The 19,471-nt window shown below is 44.3% G+C and overlaps 1 protein-coding gene across 2 annotated transcripts in view; it reads left to right on the forward strand.

Annotated features, from left to right (window-relative positions):
- c16h3orf18 (chromosome 16 C3orf18 homolog) overlaps nt 1–19,471 on the forward strand; it is a 97,270-nt gene that overhangs the window by 45,135 nt on the left and 32,664 nt on the right. For both annotated transcript variants that reach the window (XM_072280094.1, XM_072280095.1), the window contains exons 2-3: nt 11,319–11,683; nt 13,757–13,782. In XM_072280094.1, coding sequence (XP_072136195.1) covers nt 11,435–11,683; nt 13,757–13,782 — 275 coding nt within the window. In that variant the 5' untranslated portion in view covers nt 11,319–11,434. The remainder of the gene's footprint in view (nt 1–11,318; nt 11,684–13,756; nt 13,783–19,471) is intronic.

Below are 19,471 nucleotides of genomic sequence, written 5' to 3' on the forward strand. Positions count from 1 at the left end.
CTTGCTCCCCATAATCAATTCACCTGTTTCTGTCTGCAGGGGACCTACATTTGTCTTTACCAGTCTTTTCCTTTTTACATATCTATAAAAGCTTTTACAGTCCGTTTTTATGTTTCCTGCCAGTTTTCTCTCATAATCTTTTTTCCCCTTTCTAATTAAGCCCTTTGTCCTCCTCTGCTGAACTCTGAATTTCTCCCAGTCCTCAGGTGAGCCACTTTCTCTGGCTAATTTGTATGCTTCTTCTTTGGAATTGATACTATCCCTAATTTCTCTTGTCAGCCACGGGTGCACTACCTTCCTTGATTTATTCTTTTGCCAAACTGGGATGAACAATTGTTGTAGTTCATCCATGCAACCTTTAAGTGCTTGCCATTGCATATCCACCGTCAATCCTTTAAGTGTCATTTGCCAGTCTATCTTAGCTAATTCATGTCTCATACCTTCAAAGTTACCCCTCTTTAAGTTCAGAACCTTTGTTTCTGAATTAACTATGTCACTCTCCATCTTAATGAAGAATTCCACCATATTATGGTCACTCTTACCCAAGGGGCCTCTCACGACAAGATTGCTAATTAACCCTTCCTCATTGCTCAAAACTCAGTCCAGAATAGCCTGCTCTCTGGTTGGTTCCTCGACATGTTGGTTCAAAAAACCATCCCGCATACATTCCAAGAAATCCTCTTCCTCAGCACCTTTACCAATTTGGTTCACCCAATCTACATGTAGATTGAAGTCACCCATTATAACTGCTGTTCCTTTATTGCACACATTTCTAATTTCCTGTTTAATACCATCTCCGACCTCACTACTACTGTTAAGTGGCCTGTACACAACTCCCACCAGCGTCTTCTGCCCCTTAGTGTTACGCAGCTCTACCCATATCGATTCCACATCTTCCCAGCTTATGTCCTTCCTTTCTATTGCGTTAATCTCTTCTTTAACCAGCAACGCCACCCTACCTCCCCTTCCTTCATGTCTATCCCTCCTGAATATTGAATATCCCTGAACGTTGAGCTCCCATCCCTGGTCACCCTGGAGCCATGTCCAACTTTTACAACTTTTACAACTCTCTTAGCCCTTATACAATTATGCTGAAAAATGGCCCTTTTTAATGCTTGCCCTGGATTTGTCGGCCTGCCACTTTTACTTTTCTCCATAGTACTTTTTGTTTCTACCCTCACTTTACACCCTTCTGTCTCTCTGCACTGGTTCCCATCCCCCTGTAGTGAACTAACCTCCTCACGCCTAGCCTCTTTAATTTGATTCCCACCCCCCAACCATTCTAGTTTAAAGTCACCTCAGTAGCCCCCGCTAATCTCCCTGCCAGGATATTGGTCCCCCTAGGATTCAAGTGCAACCCGTCCTTTTTGTACAGGTCACGCCTGCGCCAAAAGAGGTCCCAATGATCCAAAAACTTGAATCCCTGCCCCCTGCTCCAATCCCTCAGCCACGCATTTATCCTCCACCTCATCGCATTCCTACTCTCACTGTCGCGTGGCACAGGCAGTAATCCCGAGATTACTACCTTTGCGGTCCTTTTCCTCAACTCCCTTCCTAGCTCCCTATATTCTCCTTTCAGGACCTCATCCCTTTTCCTACCTATGTCATTGGTACCTATATGTACCACGACCTCTGGCTCCTCACCCTCCCACTTCAGGATATCTTGGACATGATCAGAAATATCCCGGACCCTGGCACCAGGGAGGCAAACTACCATCCGGGTCTCTGGACTGCACCCACAGAATCGCCTATCTGACCCCCTTACTATCGAGTCCCCTATCACAACTGCCCTCCTCTTCCTTGCCCTACCCTTCTGAGCTACAGGGCCGGACTCTGTGCCGGAGGCATGGCCACTGTCGCTTCCCCCGGGTAAGCTGTCCCCCCCAACAGTACTCAAACAGGAGTACCTGTTGTTAAGGGGCACAGCCACCGGGGTACTCCCTATTACCTGACCTTTCCCCTTCCCCCTCCTAACCGTGACCCACTTGTCTGCCTCCCGTGGCCCCGGCGTGACCACCTGCCTGCAACTCCTCTCTATCACCTCCTCACTCTCCCTGACCAGACGAAGGTCATCGAGCTGCAGCTCCAGTTCCGTAACGCGGTCCCTTAGGAGCTGCATCTCGATGCACTTGGCGCAGATGTAGACGTCCGGGAGGCTTGGAGACTCCAGGGCCTCCCACATCCGACACCGAGAACAGCAAACTGCCCTCACACTCATACTGCCCCTCTCCTCAAATAACAGCAGAAAATGAATGCCAAACCTTCCTCGCCTGTTTCCGCCTAAGCCCGTTGAGCCGAAGCCCTTAAGCCTTCACTCTGCTCCCGGCTCACTCCGCAGCCCGCAAACTACGCTGCCCGCTCTATGAGGCTCTGTTCCTTTTAAATCTGCCGCGCTGCACAGCCCGACGTCACACGCCTGCGCAGTCCCGCCTCTCAGAACGCCGTTGGAGAAAAAAAAATAACGAAAATTTCAAAAATGTCTTTCTCGGCACTCCCACTCAGACTCTCAGACTCCTTCTTCGAATCAAACCTGAAGCAGGATAATGTACTGGGTGGGCACAGGAGTACATTCAGCCAGGGACTCATTCCACCGAGATGCAGCACAGAGCGTCATAGGAAGTCATTCCTGCCTGTGGCCATCAAACTTTACAACTCCTCCTTTGGAGGGTCAGACACTCTGAGCCAATAGGCTAGTCCTGGACTTATTTCATAATTTACTGGCATAATTTACATATTACTATTTAACTATTATGGTTCTATTACAATTTATTATTTATGGTGCAACTGTAACGAAAACCAATTTCCCCCAGGATCAATAAAGTATGACTATGATTAATGTATTACAAAAACAAAGAACTACTTAAATGGCAAAATAGTACAACTGTGGCTGACAAGGGAAGTCAAAGCTAATGCAAAAATTAGCAGGAAGATAGAGAATTGAGAAGCTTTTAAAAACCCATGGAGAGCAACTAAAAGAATCATTAGAAGGGAAAAAATGAAATATGTAAGCATGCTAGCAAACAATATCAAGGTGGATAGTAAAAGTTTTTCAAGTATGTAAAAAATAAAAGAGAGATATAGGGCTGCTAGAAAATGAGGCTGGAGAAATAATAACAGGGGTCAAGGAGATAGCAGGTGAACTGGAAGAGTATTTTGCATCAGTCTTCACTGTTGTGTGCCAGATGTTGAAGGGTGTGAGGGGAGAGTAGTGTGTGCAGTTACTATTACAAGGGGGAAGGTGGTCAAAAAGCTGAAAGACCAAAGTGTATATAAGTCACTTGGACCAGATGAACTACACCCTAGGGTTCTGAAAGAGGTAATGGTAGAGATTGTGGTGGCATTAGTAATGATCTTTCAAAAATCATTGGACTCTGGCATGTTTCTGGAGGACTGGAAAATTGCAAATGTTACTCTACTCTTTAAGAAAAGAGGAAGGCAGTAGAAAGGAAATTATAGACCAGTTAGCCTGACCTCAGTGATCAGGAAGATGTTGGAGTCATTTGTTAAGGATGAGGTTATGGAGTACCTGGTGACACAGAAAAGATAGGACAAAGTCAGTGTGGTTTCCTTCAGGGAACATCTTGCTTGACCAATCTGTTAGAATTCCTTGAGGGGATTACAAGTAAGATAGATAAAGGGATGCAGTGGATGTTGTATATTTGGATTTTCAGAAAGCCTTTGCCAAGGTGCCTCTCGTGAAGCTGCTTACCAAGTTAAGAGCCCATGGTATTACAGGAAAGTTACTAACAGGGATAGAGCATTAGCTGATTGGTAGGAGGCAGCGAGTGGGAATAGAAGGATCCTTTTCTGGGTGGCTGCCAGTAACTTGTGATGTTCTGCAAGGGTTGGTGGTGGGACTGCTTTTTATGCTGTGTATATCAATGATTTAGATGATGAAATAGATGGCTTTTTAGCCAAGTTTTCAGATGATACAAAGACTGGTGGAGGGGCAGGTAGTGTTGAGGAAACAGGGAGGCTGCAGAAGGACTTAGACAGAATAGAAGAATGGGCAAGAAAGTGGCAAATGAAATACATTGTTGGAAAATGCATGGTCATGCACTTTGGTAGTAGAAAACAGAGAGAAAATCCAAAAATTAGAGATGCAAAGGGACTTAGGAGTCCTTGTGCAGAAAATCCTAAAGGTTAACTTGCAGGTTGAGTCAGTGGTGAGGAAAGCAAATGCCATGTTGGCACTCATTTCAAGAGGTCTAGAACATAAAAGCAGGGATGTGATGCTGAGGCTTTATAAGGCAATGGTGAGGTCTCTCCTTGAGTATTGTGAACAGTTTGGGGATTCTTATCTAAGAAAAGATGTGTTGGTATTGGAGAGTGTTCAGAGGATGTTCACAAGGATGATTCTGGGAATTAAAGGGTTATCATACAAGGAATGTTTGATGGCTCTTGGTCTTTATTTGATGGAATTTAGAAGGATGGGGGGGGGATCTCATTGAAACCTATCGAATGTTGAAAGGCCTAGACAGAGTAGATGTGGAAAGGATGTTTCCCATGGTGGGGGAGCCTAGGGCACAGCCTCAGGACAGAGGGGTGTCCATTTAAAACAGAGATGCAGAGAAATTTCTTTAGCCAGAGGGTGGTGAATTTGTGGAATTTGTTACCACTGATAGCTGCGGAGGCCAGGTCATTGGGTGTATGTAAGGCAGAGCTTGATAGGTTCTTGATTAGACACGGCATCAAAAGTTACTGGGAGAAGGCCAGCGAGTGGGACCGAGAAGAGGAAAGAAGGATCAGCCATGATTGAATGGTGGAGCAGACACGACGGGCCAAATATCCTAATTCTGCACCTATGTCTTATGATCTTCTTCAGGGATGATGCCTGGCATATCTGATCTGGTGGTATTTATACCCCTGTCTTTTGTCCCTCCTGATTGATTAGTCCTCATTCAATCAGGTCTCTGCTGTGCACCTTGTTTACAATCAAATTGCAGTTCTTACTTAAGAGTGTGACCTTTGTCTTTGTTAAAATTCTTTCCCTCTAGTTTTAGTTCAATGGCTTCCTTTTCCAGGCGGTCCCAAAAACCGTTGGCGCGACACAGTAGTTTTGTGCCTTCAAAGTCAATCCTATAGCCATTGCGAATGCAGTGTTCTGCTACTGCTGATTTCTCCGAGTAGCCCAAATAGATACACCTCCTGTGCTCCCTGTGTTTGGGTTGCCTGGAGAAATTGGTGGTATCAGAACACTGCATTCACAATGGTCGTAGGACTGACTTTAACTACTGTGCCAATGGCTTTTTTGACTGCCTGGTAAAGGAAACTGTTGAAATAAAACTAGAGGAAAAGAACCTTAACAAAGCCGAAGGTCTCTCTTTCAGTAAGAACTGGAATTCAATTGTGAACAAGATAGGAGAGTAGAAACCTGATTTGGATGAGGACTAACCAATCAGGAGGGACTGACTATTGGGGTATAAATGCCACCGGACCAGACTTGCCCAGGCATCGTCTCTGAAGAAGATGGGAGAGTTTGGCATTGAAACATCGGTTATAATCAAAACCTGTACCTGTCTGGAAGCCCAAGAAGAGTTTATCTATCAATGTGAAATTTGCAATGTTCATTTTGTAAATGTGTGGTTTTCCTCCCACATCCCAGTGGTTAATTGACCACTGTAAATTATTCCCTGCTGTAGAGATGAGTGGAAGAATTTAGGGGAGTGGACAGGAATGTGGGGATAATAAAGTAGGATTAATATAACTTTTTAATGGTTGCTGTGGACTTCAGTGGATGAAGGGCCTGTATCCATGCGTCATGACGCTAACTCTTTGACTGTACTATCCCTCCTCCCCCCTTAGGCCATTCCCAAACCCTACCTCTTTTTGAACAGAATTTTGCTGTTCAGTTCTATTGAGCTTCATAAGGCAGGGCTTCAAGAAAACAGCTTCCATTACTAAGGACCGTTACCAAATGGGACATGCCCTCTTCTCATTACTGCCATCAGCGAGGAGGGATAGGAGCCTGACGTCACACACATACACAACGTTTTAGGAAGAGCTTTTTTCCCTCTGCATCAGATTTCTGAATAGTTATAAAATATAAATTATGAATAATAAATGTAATAAATAATTATGATTATGTTAACTATTATAAATTAGATTAAATTACATTACTAATTGTTCTACAGGACGTACAAGAATGAGAGTAAGCGAATAAGAACGTAAGACACAGAAGCAAAATTAGGCCATTCAGCCCATTGTGTTTGCTGATTTATTTTCCCTCAGCCCCATTCTCCTGCTTTTTTCTTGTAATCTTTGACAGCCTTACTAATCAAGAACCTATCAAACTTTGCTTTAAGTATACTCAATGAGCTGGCCTCCACAGCCATCTGTGGCAATGAATAGTTGCAAATAATTAATGCAGTCTTGCTGAAAAAGGATATATGGTAGAAGCATTTTATAAGCTCCTTAAAATAGCGACTCCTTTGATTTATCACATAAAATCCCACTGCTCCCACTCTAATGGAGCATTTAAGTAGCTCACCCACTTCATCTGCTTTCTATACCTTTTCTCAATAGCTGTCTGCCAGTTGCCATATGTGCTTTCATTGAGAACTCCCACCTTCTCACCAGGCACAAAGCGGGGCTCAAAGCTCAGAGGGAAATCCCGGTTAGAGAAGGGATGTAAGCAACTGTTGGCAGTGTGGCTTAGTCTGCTCTGGCCAGGTTTGTTCTGAGGGATGGAAGCTGTCAGGATGATGATCTTTCTGTCAGGCAATCGTGACAATATCTAGATGGTTAGCCTCCTGTCTAAGATTAACATTTGGTGTTGGGATAACATTTACTGATATATATATATAATATGCATTATATAAGAAACAATGCTGAGATGCATCATTGGATGGGCTGGGACACATCATCATTGATGTAACCTGGGGTCATTAAGTGTTTTGTGTCTCTCAGCATCAGACACCTTCGCCCAGATAACCCTATAAATCATATAATTTATACCTTAAATTATCTATAAATTAAATATAATTATATATAATTAGATTATGAAGACACGCAGTCCTCTTTTATTGTCATTTAGTAATGCATGCATTAAGAAATGATGCAGTATTTCCTCCGGTGTGATATCACAAAACACAGGACAGACCAAGACTGAAAAAACTAACAAAACCACATAATTATAACATATTGTTACAACAGTGCAACAATACCATAACTTGATGAAGAACAGTCCATGAGCACAGTAAAAAGTTTAAAGTCTCTGAAATGTCCCACATCTCACGCAGCCGAGAGAAGGAAGAAAAACTCTCCCTGCCACGCCTGACCACAGTCTGACTCTGAGTCGTCCGAAAACTTCGAGCCTCCGATCAGCCCTCTGACACAGAGTACCGAGCACCATCTCTATCCGAATAATTCGACCTCAATCTCGGTCGCCAACAGCAGGCAAAGCCGGGGATTTTGAGGTCTTCCCTCCGGAAGATTCTCGTTCGTGCAGTAACAACAGCAGCGAACCTGCGCTTCAGAAATTTCTCCAGATGTTCCTCTTTGCTTTCACATCTGTCTTCATCAAATCAAAATTGTCCACGGCCCCTATTTAACAGATATGATATCATTTTCACCGGAGGGCTGCGCATGCGCAGTGCACTGCTATCTCTCCTCCCACCTTTATATATAATACATAAATTAGATATACATATATAATATAAACTCAGTGGCCACTTTATTAGGTACACCTGTTCGTTAATGCAAATATCTTTCTTTTGTAATTTATTTTTTATTGAAGTTCATCATCAAACAAACATTTCCATAAGATGTATTTCAGATACTTCACATATATATCATATAATCATATTTGTCACAAATCATTTATTATCAAAGCATGTATCCATATACAACTCTGAAATTTGTCTTCTCCAGATAGCCATGAAACAAAGAGCATGAAAGTCATTCAGAGAGAGAAACACCAACACTCCACCTGCACAAAAATGGAACAGGAACATCAACCCCGGAAAAACTAACAGAACACTAACAGAACATCAACCCCCAATCATCCTCCTCTCACACTACAAAACAGGAAAGGAACAGGTGATTTTAAAAAAACACAATATAAAGACCATAAGCCTGAAAAAGTCCACAGTCCATAACACAATAGTCCAATCCATAAACACAGAACCACCATACCATCCTATGATATCACTGACATTCATCGAAAGAGAGGGACACCACATGAGGCAGAAAGGCCTACCCGTTTGGCACAGCGAGACACACAGCAAAAGGTTGCTCACAGAATCCTTCTCTAGCAGCAATCAAAAGGCAGGCAGTCAGCATTAAAACTCTCGCTCGCCTTCTGCATTCGCCCCGATATCTCAGTCTTCCTCGATCCTTTAATCGGCGACTAATGGACACTTTAAACAGCGAAACATAGTTGAACATTGGCTCGTGCCCTGTCTCGAAGTTTCTTCACATCTGACCAAGTACACACTTGTTTCCCGGAATCTTCTCGAAGCCAGCAAAGCGCTAGATCACTCAAACAATCTCCCAGCTGTAAATCATAGGCTCGAACAGTCCCAGAAACACATTTAAGGTGAAAAACAGACATAAAAATGGTAAAAAAGCTATCTTTGTTTACTATCTGGAAGACATTGACTGAGGGAGCATTGTACGCACCACCTTAAATGGTGCTAATCCTGTGGCAGCAAATCAAAGCATAAGAGCATGCAGACAAGTCAAGAGGTTCAGTGTTGTTCAGACCGAGTATCAGAAAGAGGAAGAAATGTGATCTATGTGACTTTGACTGTAGAATGATTACTGGTGTCTGCAAGTGTGATTTGATTATCTCAGAAACTGCTGATCTCCTGGGATTTTCACAACAGTCTCTAGAGTTTACAGAGAATGGCGTGAGAAACTAAGAAAAAAAATCTCAGTGAGCAGCAGTTCTGTGGGCGAAAGTGCCTTGTCAATAGGAGAGATTAGAGGAGAATGGCCAGACTGATTCAAGCTGACTGGAAGGCAAAAGTATTTCAAATAACTATGTGTCACAACAGTGGTGTAAAGAAGAGCATCTCTGAATGCACAACACGTCGAATCTTGAAGCAGGGAACTATGAACATACACTTAGTAGCCATTTATCACTTTAAAAAGTGGCCACTAACTGTATGTTGTATGTTTTAACTTCAGGCTTTTTAACCTGACCATATTTCTACTGAAGCAGGAATGTTACCACAGGGTTGAGACACAAAGGGTTAATTAACTTTTGCCTAGTGCCAGTTCCTGGCGATGGATGCTGCTATTTCTTTCCATTTGCACACAGGGAATGGGGAGGGAATTAAAAAAAACAGTGACAAAAGTGAAACAATGTGGGGCTGTTGAAGGAGCACAGTTGTCAAACACACACAGCAGCTGGGCTTAGGTAATTGCGAGCAGAAACACAGCCAACACTTTCTCACACGTTTAGAGTTACATTGCCAGGAGTTCTGCTGCTGTCACAGCAGAGTTTTGGGTGACATGGTTACACCCTGAATGTTCACTTGGGCTGGGATAAAATTAGGATCAGATTGGGAGGGTTGACCTGCTTCTCCTCTCCAGAATATAATACGTTTATTATCACTGGCATATGAAGTGGAATTTGTTGCTTTGCGACAGCAGTACAATGCAATTCATAAAATATATTTTAAATTACAATAAAAAAAATGAAATCAAATTAAGTAATTAGTGCAAAAATGGTGAGGTAATGTTCATGATTTCAGTGTCCTTTCAGAAATCTGATGGTGGAGGGGAAGAAGCTGTTCCTAAAACATTGAGCGCGTGTCTTCAGGCTCCTGTACCTCCTCCCTAATGGTAGCAGTAGTAGAAGAGGGCATGTCCTGGTTGGTGGGGGGGTCCTTAATGGTGGATGCCTCCTTTTTGAAGATACCCTCAATGGTGGGGTGGCAAGTGCCAGTGACTGAACTGGCTGAGTTTACAATCTCCTGCAGCTTTTTCCAAGTCTGCACACAAGCCTCCGAACCACACCAAAGTTCTGGTCCTCTTGAGTGAGCTAGACCTTTTCTCTTTGCAGTGAAGGAGGATGAGAGGAAGCTTGATTGAGGTTTACAGGATGATAAGAGGTATACACTGAGTGAGGCAGAGAATATTTTTCTCCCAGGGCAGAAATGGCTGAGTAGCTTAATTCTGCTCCTGTGTCTTAAGATCTTAAAATTTTAAGGTTATTAGAGGAAAGTATAAGGAATATCCTGCAAGAGAAGCACAACCTTGCCAGGGTTTCAAGGCTTGTGTGCCTCTATAACCCGGAGAGCTACGTTGGCTCAAGTCAGGGCCTTGTGCCTTAGCTCCTGGTAGGGTTACCCACACCAAATAGGTCAAAGGGTTGAGAGCAGATAAATTGTGGTCCACTGGTCCTTCATGTTCAGGGATTCAGCTCAGGGCTAACAACCCTTGACTGGTAAAAACAGAATTGTTACAGAAGCAGCAATGATGAAGAATCCTTCTACATTTGTGTGCAATGGCATTCCTGAGTCTCCACTCAGCACCTGTATGGCTGACCCTGAAACATAGCTGGGGCACAACAGAGAAGGTGGCCAAGGACAGACAGAGATGGAGGATCTTCATTGTTGCTCTAAATACCGGCAGGCACAATGGGCAGCAAGTAAGTACGTAAGAGGGATGTCAGAGGTAGGATTTTTTACACAGAGAGTGGTGGGTGCATGATTCGCCCTGCCACGGGTAGTGGTAGAGACGGATATATTAGGGGCTATTAAGAAACATGATAGAAGCATGGAGGGCTATGTAGGATTGATCTTAAAGCAGGTTAAAATGTTGGCACAACATTGTGGGCTGAAGGGTCGGTACTGTGCTGTACTGTTCTAAGTTCTAACTCCTCAGGCACCAAGGATTCCACTTGTCATCCACATGTGCTTGGAAGCTGGAGTTGAGTGGATGATCCTTTGGGATTTGTGTGAGGGCTGCTAACCATTTCTCTGCAGCTGTCCCGCATATTTGAGATGCAAAGCAAGTGAATATCTGTCCCTCTATCTGTAGCACAGCTTGTTGGGTCTCAAATATCCTGCTGTTCACTGCACTGGGTCTCCCAGCTGCACAGTTCCTATGTATTGGAATTGGATTTGGTTTATTATTGTCACATATTCAAAGCTAAAGTGAAAAACCTGTCCTGCACACTGTTCATACACATCAAATCATTACACAGTACATTGAGCTAGAATAAGGTGCAACAATTGCAATCCAGAATAAAGTGTAAAAGTATGGGGCAGGTAAACGATAAAATGCAAGATCACAACAAGGTAGATTGCGAGGTGTTTGCTTTTGTCATGGAAACGATGCCAACTTTCTCCAATCTGATGTTTCAGGGAGGGGTGTGATGTTCATCTGGAGACCACATCAGTATGATCTTGCCAAGGATGTACCTGGGTATCTGTCAGGTTGAGCTCCACCAAGAGGCCAAGGGCTGGAACAGTTTCAGAAGATGTCCCTGCTGATCTCCAGCATTAACTACAACATAACCAACATGACAGCTTCCTTCCTCAGCATGGCACCTGGAACAGAGCACTTCAATGTCACAGACAGGGTGACGTTTCAGACTGTCACCATGGTGACTAATGGCACCAACACAACTGCCACTCTCCTGCCTAATGTAGAAACTGGGAGATCAAGAATGGGGCTGGTGCTTGTTCCCATTGGAGTTGTCACCATTATAGCATTAACTGTGGCCATGGTAAGTCAGTTTGTTAATTAAACCTCAGAATACTTAAAAGAGGAAGGTTTCCAAGGTCAAGAAGAATGTATGGCTTTATCAAAAAACATCTTGCAGATAGGTCTAGCTTGCTGGACAACACAGTGGTGTGGGCATATTGAGCCAAAGGGCCTGTTTCCATGTTGTATACTTCGGGCACAGTTTGCCAAATGGTCCATTGGAGATAACTTGTTCTGATGAAGTTCAGAATTAAATGCATTTGTTAGAAATCTGAGGCAGAAGCAGAAAATGCTGGAAACTCTCAGCAGGTTAGGCAACATCTGTGGAGAGAGAATTGGAGTCAATTTTTAAGGTTAGACACCCTTTGTAGAATTAACAAAGAGAACTAAAACTTAATAAATCCATTCTCATTTTCTATCTCCCTCCCTCCCTCCGTCATCTCTCCCCCTCCCCCATCTCTCTCCCTCTCTCCCCCATCTCTCCCCCTCCCTCCCCCTCCCTCCCTCCCCCTCCCCATCTCCTCCCCTCTGCCCCCTCCCCCCCCTCTCTCTTCCTCCCTTTCCCCCCCTCTCCCCCCCCCCCACTCTGACAATAGGTCTCTGACACTTTTGAAAATTTGGAGTTACAGTGCACAGTTCAGGCCCTTCCAGCCCAACAAGCCTCACTGCCCGGTCACCCCCCTCCCATTTCACCCTAGCCTAGTCACAGGACAACTTACAATGGCCAGTTAACCTACTAACTGGCACATCTTTGAACAGGGCATGAAACCTGAGCACCTGGAGGAAACACACACGTTCACAGTAAGGACTTCAAACCTTTTACAGAGAATGCTGGAATTGAACTCTAAACTCCGACACACTGAGCTGTAATAACGGCTATACAACTGCGACTCCCTCTTGTTTCTTTCTCCATAGACACCCCTGACTTGCTGAGTGTTTCCAGCATTTTCGGCATTTTTATTGTTTGTTTGTTAGATGTTTCTTATTCTGGTTACTATACATCCCCTTCACAATGATTAATGTGGTTTTGCCTTTGTTACTACACACACAAAATGCTGGAGGAGCATTCTGGGCTGAGACCCTACACCAGTCCCGAAATGTCGACTGTTCACTCCCCCACAGATGCTGCACTGAGTTCCTCCAGTGTTTTGCGTGTGCTGTTCAAGATTTGCAGCATCTGCAGAATCTCTGTAATCACTGACATATGTCATGAAATGTGTTGTTTTGTGGCAGCAGTACAGTGCAAAATGTAAAAATTACTATAAATTACAAAGAAAGTACAAAAAAGAAATAGTGAGATAAAGTTCATGGGTTCATGGGCCGTTCATGTGGTTGAGTGTAGGTTTATGCCGTTTTATATCCCAATTTATTAAGCTGTTGCCCTGGAATTTTGACCTCAGCTTGCTCCATTTACCTATGATGCTGGCTGCCATTTTATGGTTGTGTACTGGCCCACTGCTTGTGGTGTTGTCTCACCATTATTCTGGATTGCTGCTACTCTATTTCCGTGCTAGATTTTGCCCTTGATTCTGAGCAGTTTGGGGTCCCTTATCTCAGAAAGGTTGTGCTAGCATTAGAGAGGGTCCAAAGGAGGTTCATGAGAATGATCCGGGAAATGAAAAGGTTAATCTATGAAGAGCATTTGATGGATCTGGGCCTCTACTCACTGGAGTTTAGAAGAATGAGGGCAAATCTCAATGAAACCCAACAATATTGAAAGGCCTAGATAGAGTGAACAAGGAGAGGAAATTTCAAATAGTCGGAGAGTCTAGGATCAGAGGGCATAGACTCAGAATAGAAGGACGTCCCTTTATAACAAAAATGAGGAGGGATTTCCATATCCAGAGGTTGGTGAATCTGTGGAATTCATTGTCATAGATGGCTGTGGTGGCTAAGTCATTGGGTATATTTAAAGAGGCGGTTGATAGGTTTTCAATTAGTAAGAGTGTCAAATGTTACAGGGAGAAGGCAGGGAGAATAAAAAATAGACATGATGGGCTGAATGGCCCATATCTGCGCCAATGACTTACGATTTTGATTTCTTTTCCTTTTCATGCTGCATTTTCCACTAATGACTACTTTTCCTTGCATACAGGTTCTGTACATCAGGAAAAGAAAGAGGTGAGTGTGCTGGTGCCACTTCTTAATTCCGGAGCAAGAGCTCCTTGCAGATATCGGTACTTTCTGCGTGCATAATTAACCTTTGGACTGCTGGCTGCTCTCAGGACATTACCTTGGGGAAGTTGAACTCACGCTCCAGTTTTAACAAAGGAGAGATTACGGAAAGACGAGTTTTTTTTTAAGTGTCTAGGGACAACCCATGTTACTAGCCCTAGGTTGTGTTATGTGCAAAAGGCAGTCAAGTGGGGAAAGAGTAGCTCTGACGAGCCTATTTATTGTCCTTTAATCGGATGCTGCAGTGGGCTTTAATCCTGAAAGTTAAAGGTTCAGTTGACCATCTGCTGACATTCCATATTCCTGACGTAAAAACAACAGTAAAAAAACCTGTACACCCCCCTGACTTAATCTGACATGAAGACAACATTAATGCCATGAATGTAGTAACTGCCCCAAAGCAACCATCTTCCTCAAAGTTGTCACTCCCCTCCTCCCTCCAATATCTCCATGCTTCGTTTGCTGGTTGTTAACGCAACAACGCATTTCACTGTCTGTTTTGATGTATGCTTAATAAATAAATTTAAATCTGGAATCTCAAATTTATTAGCTGGGCGGTTGAGGGTTATCTTATTTGCTGTATAGAAGCGTGCAGTGAAATGCATTACTTGCATCATCAGTGAGGATGTGCTGCACAGCCCACAAGTGTCACCATACTTTGATGCCAACATAGCTTGCCCCCACAACTCACTAACCCTAACTGTACGCCTTGGGAATGTGGGAGGAAACCAGAGGACCTGGAGGAAACCCACACGGTTATGGGGAGAACGAACAAACTCCTTGCAGACAATAGCAGAGCTGATCCCTGGTGGCTGGGGCTGCCATAGAGTTACTTGTTTTACTTAGAGATGCAGAGCAGAACAGGCCCTCCTCGCTTAAAGAGCCACACCTCCCAACAACCCACCCACTTAACCCTAACCTAATCACAGGACAATTTACAATGACCAATTAATTTACTAACCAATGTCTCTTTGGACTGTGGAAGGAACCCACGCTGTCATGGGGAGGACGAACAGACAAGAGCAGACCTGAGACCCGGTTGCTGGTGCTGTAATCCTGTTACACTAACCACTGCACTACCATGCTGCCCCCAAACATTCTGTATGTAGCTGTCTGAATCTACAAGCTTGTGATGCTGCTGCATGGAATTTTTTCAATGTACCTGTACTTGTGCAGACCTCGGTCTCTAACTACAAATATGTGCTGGGGGCAGCCCCAAGTGCACCACGTTCTGGACTCCAACATAGCGTGATAACGTAGACCAAGGCAATATAAAATAACTAACCCTTATACTAACCCGTATGTCTTTGGAATGTAGGAAGAAACCAGAGCATCTTGGGAGGGTGTACAAACTCTTTACAGGCAGTGGCGGGAATTGAACCGCGATTGGTGAATGCTAGCACTGTAAAGTGGTGCGCTGACTGCTACGCTGCCATGCTGACCAGGAGTTCTGTTCTCAGGGACTTTGCCCAATTATTTTTGTGCCACTGGACTTAATTCTAAATTATTTCTTGGAAACCAGTAGGCCGGGCTTCAGATTGGACACAGAGCTGTAGACAAGAGGAAAAATTACGGAGTTAGTGAGTCAGATCAAGTTGAGTTTTATTGAACTCACATCCACTACTTCAGCTGACAGCTCATTCCACACTCGCACCACCCTCGCACCACCCTCTGGGTGAAGAGGTTCTTCCTCAGGTTCCCCTTAAATATTTCGCTTTTCACTCTAAACCTATGATCCAACCAGAAGGAGAAAAGAAACACCTGCGTGTATTTACCCTCGTATGGGTGGCAGAGTGGAGATACTTCTCCAAAGGAGATGTAAAGCACTCCTTCCCTCTGCTAGCCTGCAGGTCACCCTGGGGCAAGGTGTAGCACTTGCTCAGCCTCCCCCCACAACCCAATCGGGGTCACGTAAAGCCATGGGAGCAGATGGTGGCTGGTCGACTGAGCAGTTGGTGCATATCAGAGTATTGATAATGGCTGGGGTCACCCATCTTGTAAAGACACGGCCCAGGAGAAGGCAATGGCAAACCACTTCTGTAGAAAAATTTGGTAAGAACAATCATGGTTATAGATAAGACCACGGTCGCCCACGTCAATATAACACCGCACATAACTATGATGATACCCCTCATAATTTGTGTACCTCATTCACCCCTTATTGTATGGTCACATTTCTGTTGTGGGAGTTTGCTTAACCCAAGCTGGCCGTTATGTTTCCCACATATCAACAATGACATTTCAGAAATACATAATTGGCTATCAAACATTCACTTGCTATAGAAATACATGTCTTTTGTGTTTAGAACATAGAATATAGAACAGTACAGCACGGTACAGGCCCTTTGGCCCACAATGTTGTGCCGACCCTTAAACCCTGCCTCCCTTATAACCCTCCACCTTAAATGCCTCCATATACCTGTCTAGTGGTCTCTTAAGTTTCACTAGTGTACCTGCCTCCACCACTGACTCAGGCAGTGTATTCCACGCACAAACCACTCTCTGAGTAAAAAAACCTTCCTCTAATATCCCCCTTGAATTTCCCACCCCTTACCTTAAAGCCATGTCCTCTTGTATTGAGCAGTGGTGCCCTGGGGAAGAGGCGCTGGCTGTCCATTCTATCTATTCCTCTTAATATCTTGTATACCTCTATCATGTCTCCTCTCATCCTCCTTCTCTCCAGAGAGTAAAGCCCTAGCTCCCTTAATCTCTGATCATAATCCATACTCTCTAAACCAGGCAGCATCCTGGTAAATCTCCCCTGTACCCTGTCCAATGCTTCCACATCCTTCCTATAGTGAGGTGACCAGAACTGGACACAGTACTCCAAGTGTGGCCTAACCAGGGTTTTATAGAGCTGCATCAATACCCCACGACTCTTAAACTCTATCCCTCGACTTCTGCAAGCTAACACCGCATAAGCTTTCTTAACTACCCTATCTACCTGTGAGGCAACTTTCAGGGATCTGTGGACATGTACCCCCAGATCCCTCTGCTCCTCCACACTTCCAAGTATCCTGCCATTTACTTTGTACTCTGCCTCGGAGTTTGTCCTTCCAAAGTGTACCGCCTCACACTTCTCTGGTTTGAACTCCATCTGCGTTTCTCTGCAATCTGCAACAATCCTCTACACTATCCACAACACCACCAACTTTTGTGTCGTCTGCAAATTTGCCAACCCACCCTTCTATTCCCACATCCAGGTCGTTAATAAAGATTACGAAAAGTAGAGGTCCCAGAACCGATCCTTCTGGGACACCACTAGTCACAACCCTCCAATCGGAATGTACTCCCTCCACCACGACCCTCTGCCTTCTGCAGGCAAGCCAATTCTGAATCCACCTGGCCAAACTTCCCTGGATCCCATGCCTCCTGACTTTCTGAATAAACCTACCGTGAGGAACCTTGTCAAATGCTTGTGTAGGACTTTAGTTGTTGGAAGAGTTTCTGTAGTGAGAAAGCCTTGAATTTCTGGCATACTTCCTGAAGGATGAAGTAAAATAATGTTTACTTTTCCACCTTTGCATAGGTCAATAGGAGGCTGCTACTCCCCTAGAGTTTTCTGTGGAATCCCAAACAAATAAAAAATCTTCAGGAAATTTCTGTAGCACCTGGGACTTAAAAGATCTCCCTTTTCTATTAGCACCTTTAGGTCATTATTTCTAACGTATTGATAGGAGTCTTTTTGAAGGCTGAAGGATGCTTTAGTTGGCTATCGAAGTGCCTCACTGCCAACTGGATTTCTGATTGGCTGCTGGTATCCAATAGCAGATGACTGGGGGATTGTTTACGGGAGGCAGGAGGTTTAGAGATGAAGCTTCTGGGGCTCAGCCTATGTACAACTGGTAACCTGGTTGTGCTGAAGGATGGTTGAATGATACTTGTCTATGAAGGCTCTCAGTCATCCAGGTCACCGTAAATCAAGGCAACTGGACTTGCTGTGTTGTCTAGAAGATGTTTCGCCACTCTTCCAAGAGGCTTCAGTTCCAATCCATGGTGGGTAATTTTCTGCCTTATAAACTCTGAAAGGTATAGCAATCACATGAGAGTTGTTAAGAGTCATAGAGGGTAATAAGAGGGTCATTAATCTTATCTTTGCATAAATGGAGGTGTGAACTGTTGTGGAGACAGCGGGGTAAAGATGCTAGGACGATACTGTAATCACAAATGGATGGCCCAACATAGGCGGGCTGTTACGTACCCCGTAACTGGGTTGCCAAACCAGCGGAAATGGATCACTCAGTTGGAGTCTGGATTACTAGAACTAAGAAAGTCTTATTAAAGAAACAAGCAACACAGTACTCTAATCAAAAGGATAATAAATGCAACAGTTCAGCAATGATAAACACATGTACACAGAATTAGGATAACAGGATCAATCAAGCTCTATCGTCGTCTAGGGGTAAATGACCAGTTTCAAAGTGACGCAAAGTTCAGTTCAATTGAGTTCAGTTTAGTTCACAGTAATCACTGCCGTGGGAGATGGACAGTGGGGGGAAGGAGAGAGAGAGCAAAAACGAATGAATATTCAAACGGCTTCCACACAGACCTTCAATATTCTTCGCAGTCAGCTTTCGGGCGAGCCCTTTGTGATGTCTTCTGAGGTCACCGACCGTAACCCCTCCGTTTCCAGATACGATCGTTTCTCTGCAGTGAACCTAGCACCTAGGCAAGGGCGGACACACACCAGGTTCCCGCCGATTGTACCTTTCCACCCTGTGCGTCTATGGCTTGGTCCTGCGAACAGCCCTCCAAAACCTCCCACCGACTTGTGGGAGACGCACTGCTTCCAGGGTCTCTTTACCTCGGGGTGTCGTGTGTGTCTTGCCTTAGCGAACCTGTCCCTTTTTATCCCCCTGCTGGGGTATCGCCTGTCCATCACTTCAAACAGTTCAGGGTTCAAAGGGGGAGCCGCTCTAGACAGCTCTCCTTCCGTCCCTTAATTAACATCTCCAAATGCTGCTCCATTGTTTTCCTTATCTCTCTTTCTCCTGAAGACCGGTGGCAGACCAACTGCTGATCCCACTGGTGCCAGCACAGGACAGTTAATATCTTAATCTATGTGTACTCTCGTCACAGGGCTAACACTTCATGTCAGGACTTAACAGTCTATCTACACCTAAAGGACAAGAGGCACTCCTTTGATGATAACAATGTGCACATTTTGCACGGGGAGGACAGGTGCTTTGAAAGAGGGGTTAAAGAGGCCATCTTTGTCAAACTGGAAAACCCATCCCTGAACAGAGGAGGTGAAGTACAATACCACCTATCAGCTACTTACAATGTAGTCCTAACTTCTTTAACCCAGCGTCTCCTCAACGGTTCACACCTCCAGTCATGCAAAGATAAGACTAATGACCCTCTTATTACTTCTATGACTCTTAACAACCTTCATGTGGTTGCTATACCTTTAAACAACTCAGAGTTTATAAGCCAGAAACTACCTACCACAGATTAGAATGAAGAAGCCTCTCGGATGAGTGGCGAAGTGTCTTCTAGACAACACAGCAAGTCCAGTTCCCTTCATTTACTACTGCTTGATATACATTGACCTGATATTGCAAATCCTTTATAGAGGGAATTAAACATTGGAAAATTGGCTCTGTAAAGCAAAGAACAGGGCCTGAAGAGGGCA

This window comes from Mobula birostris, chromosome 16, assembly GCF_030028105.1.
Source record: "Mobula birostris isolate sMobBir1 chromosome 16, sMobBir1.hap1, whole genome shotgun sequence".
Classification (NCBI taxonomy): domain Eukaryota; kingdom Metazoa; phylum Chordata; class Chondrichthyes; order Myliobatiformes; family Myliobatidae; genus Mobula; species Mobula birostris.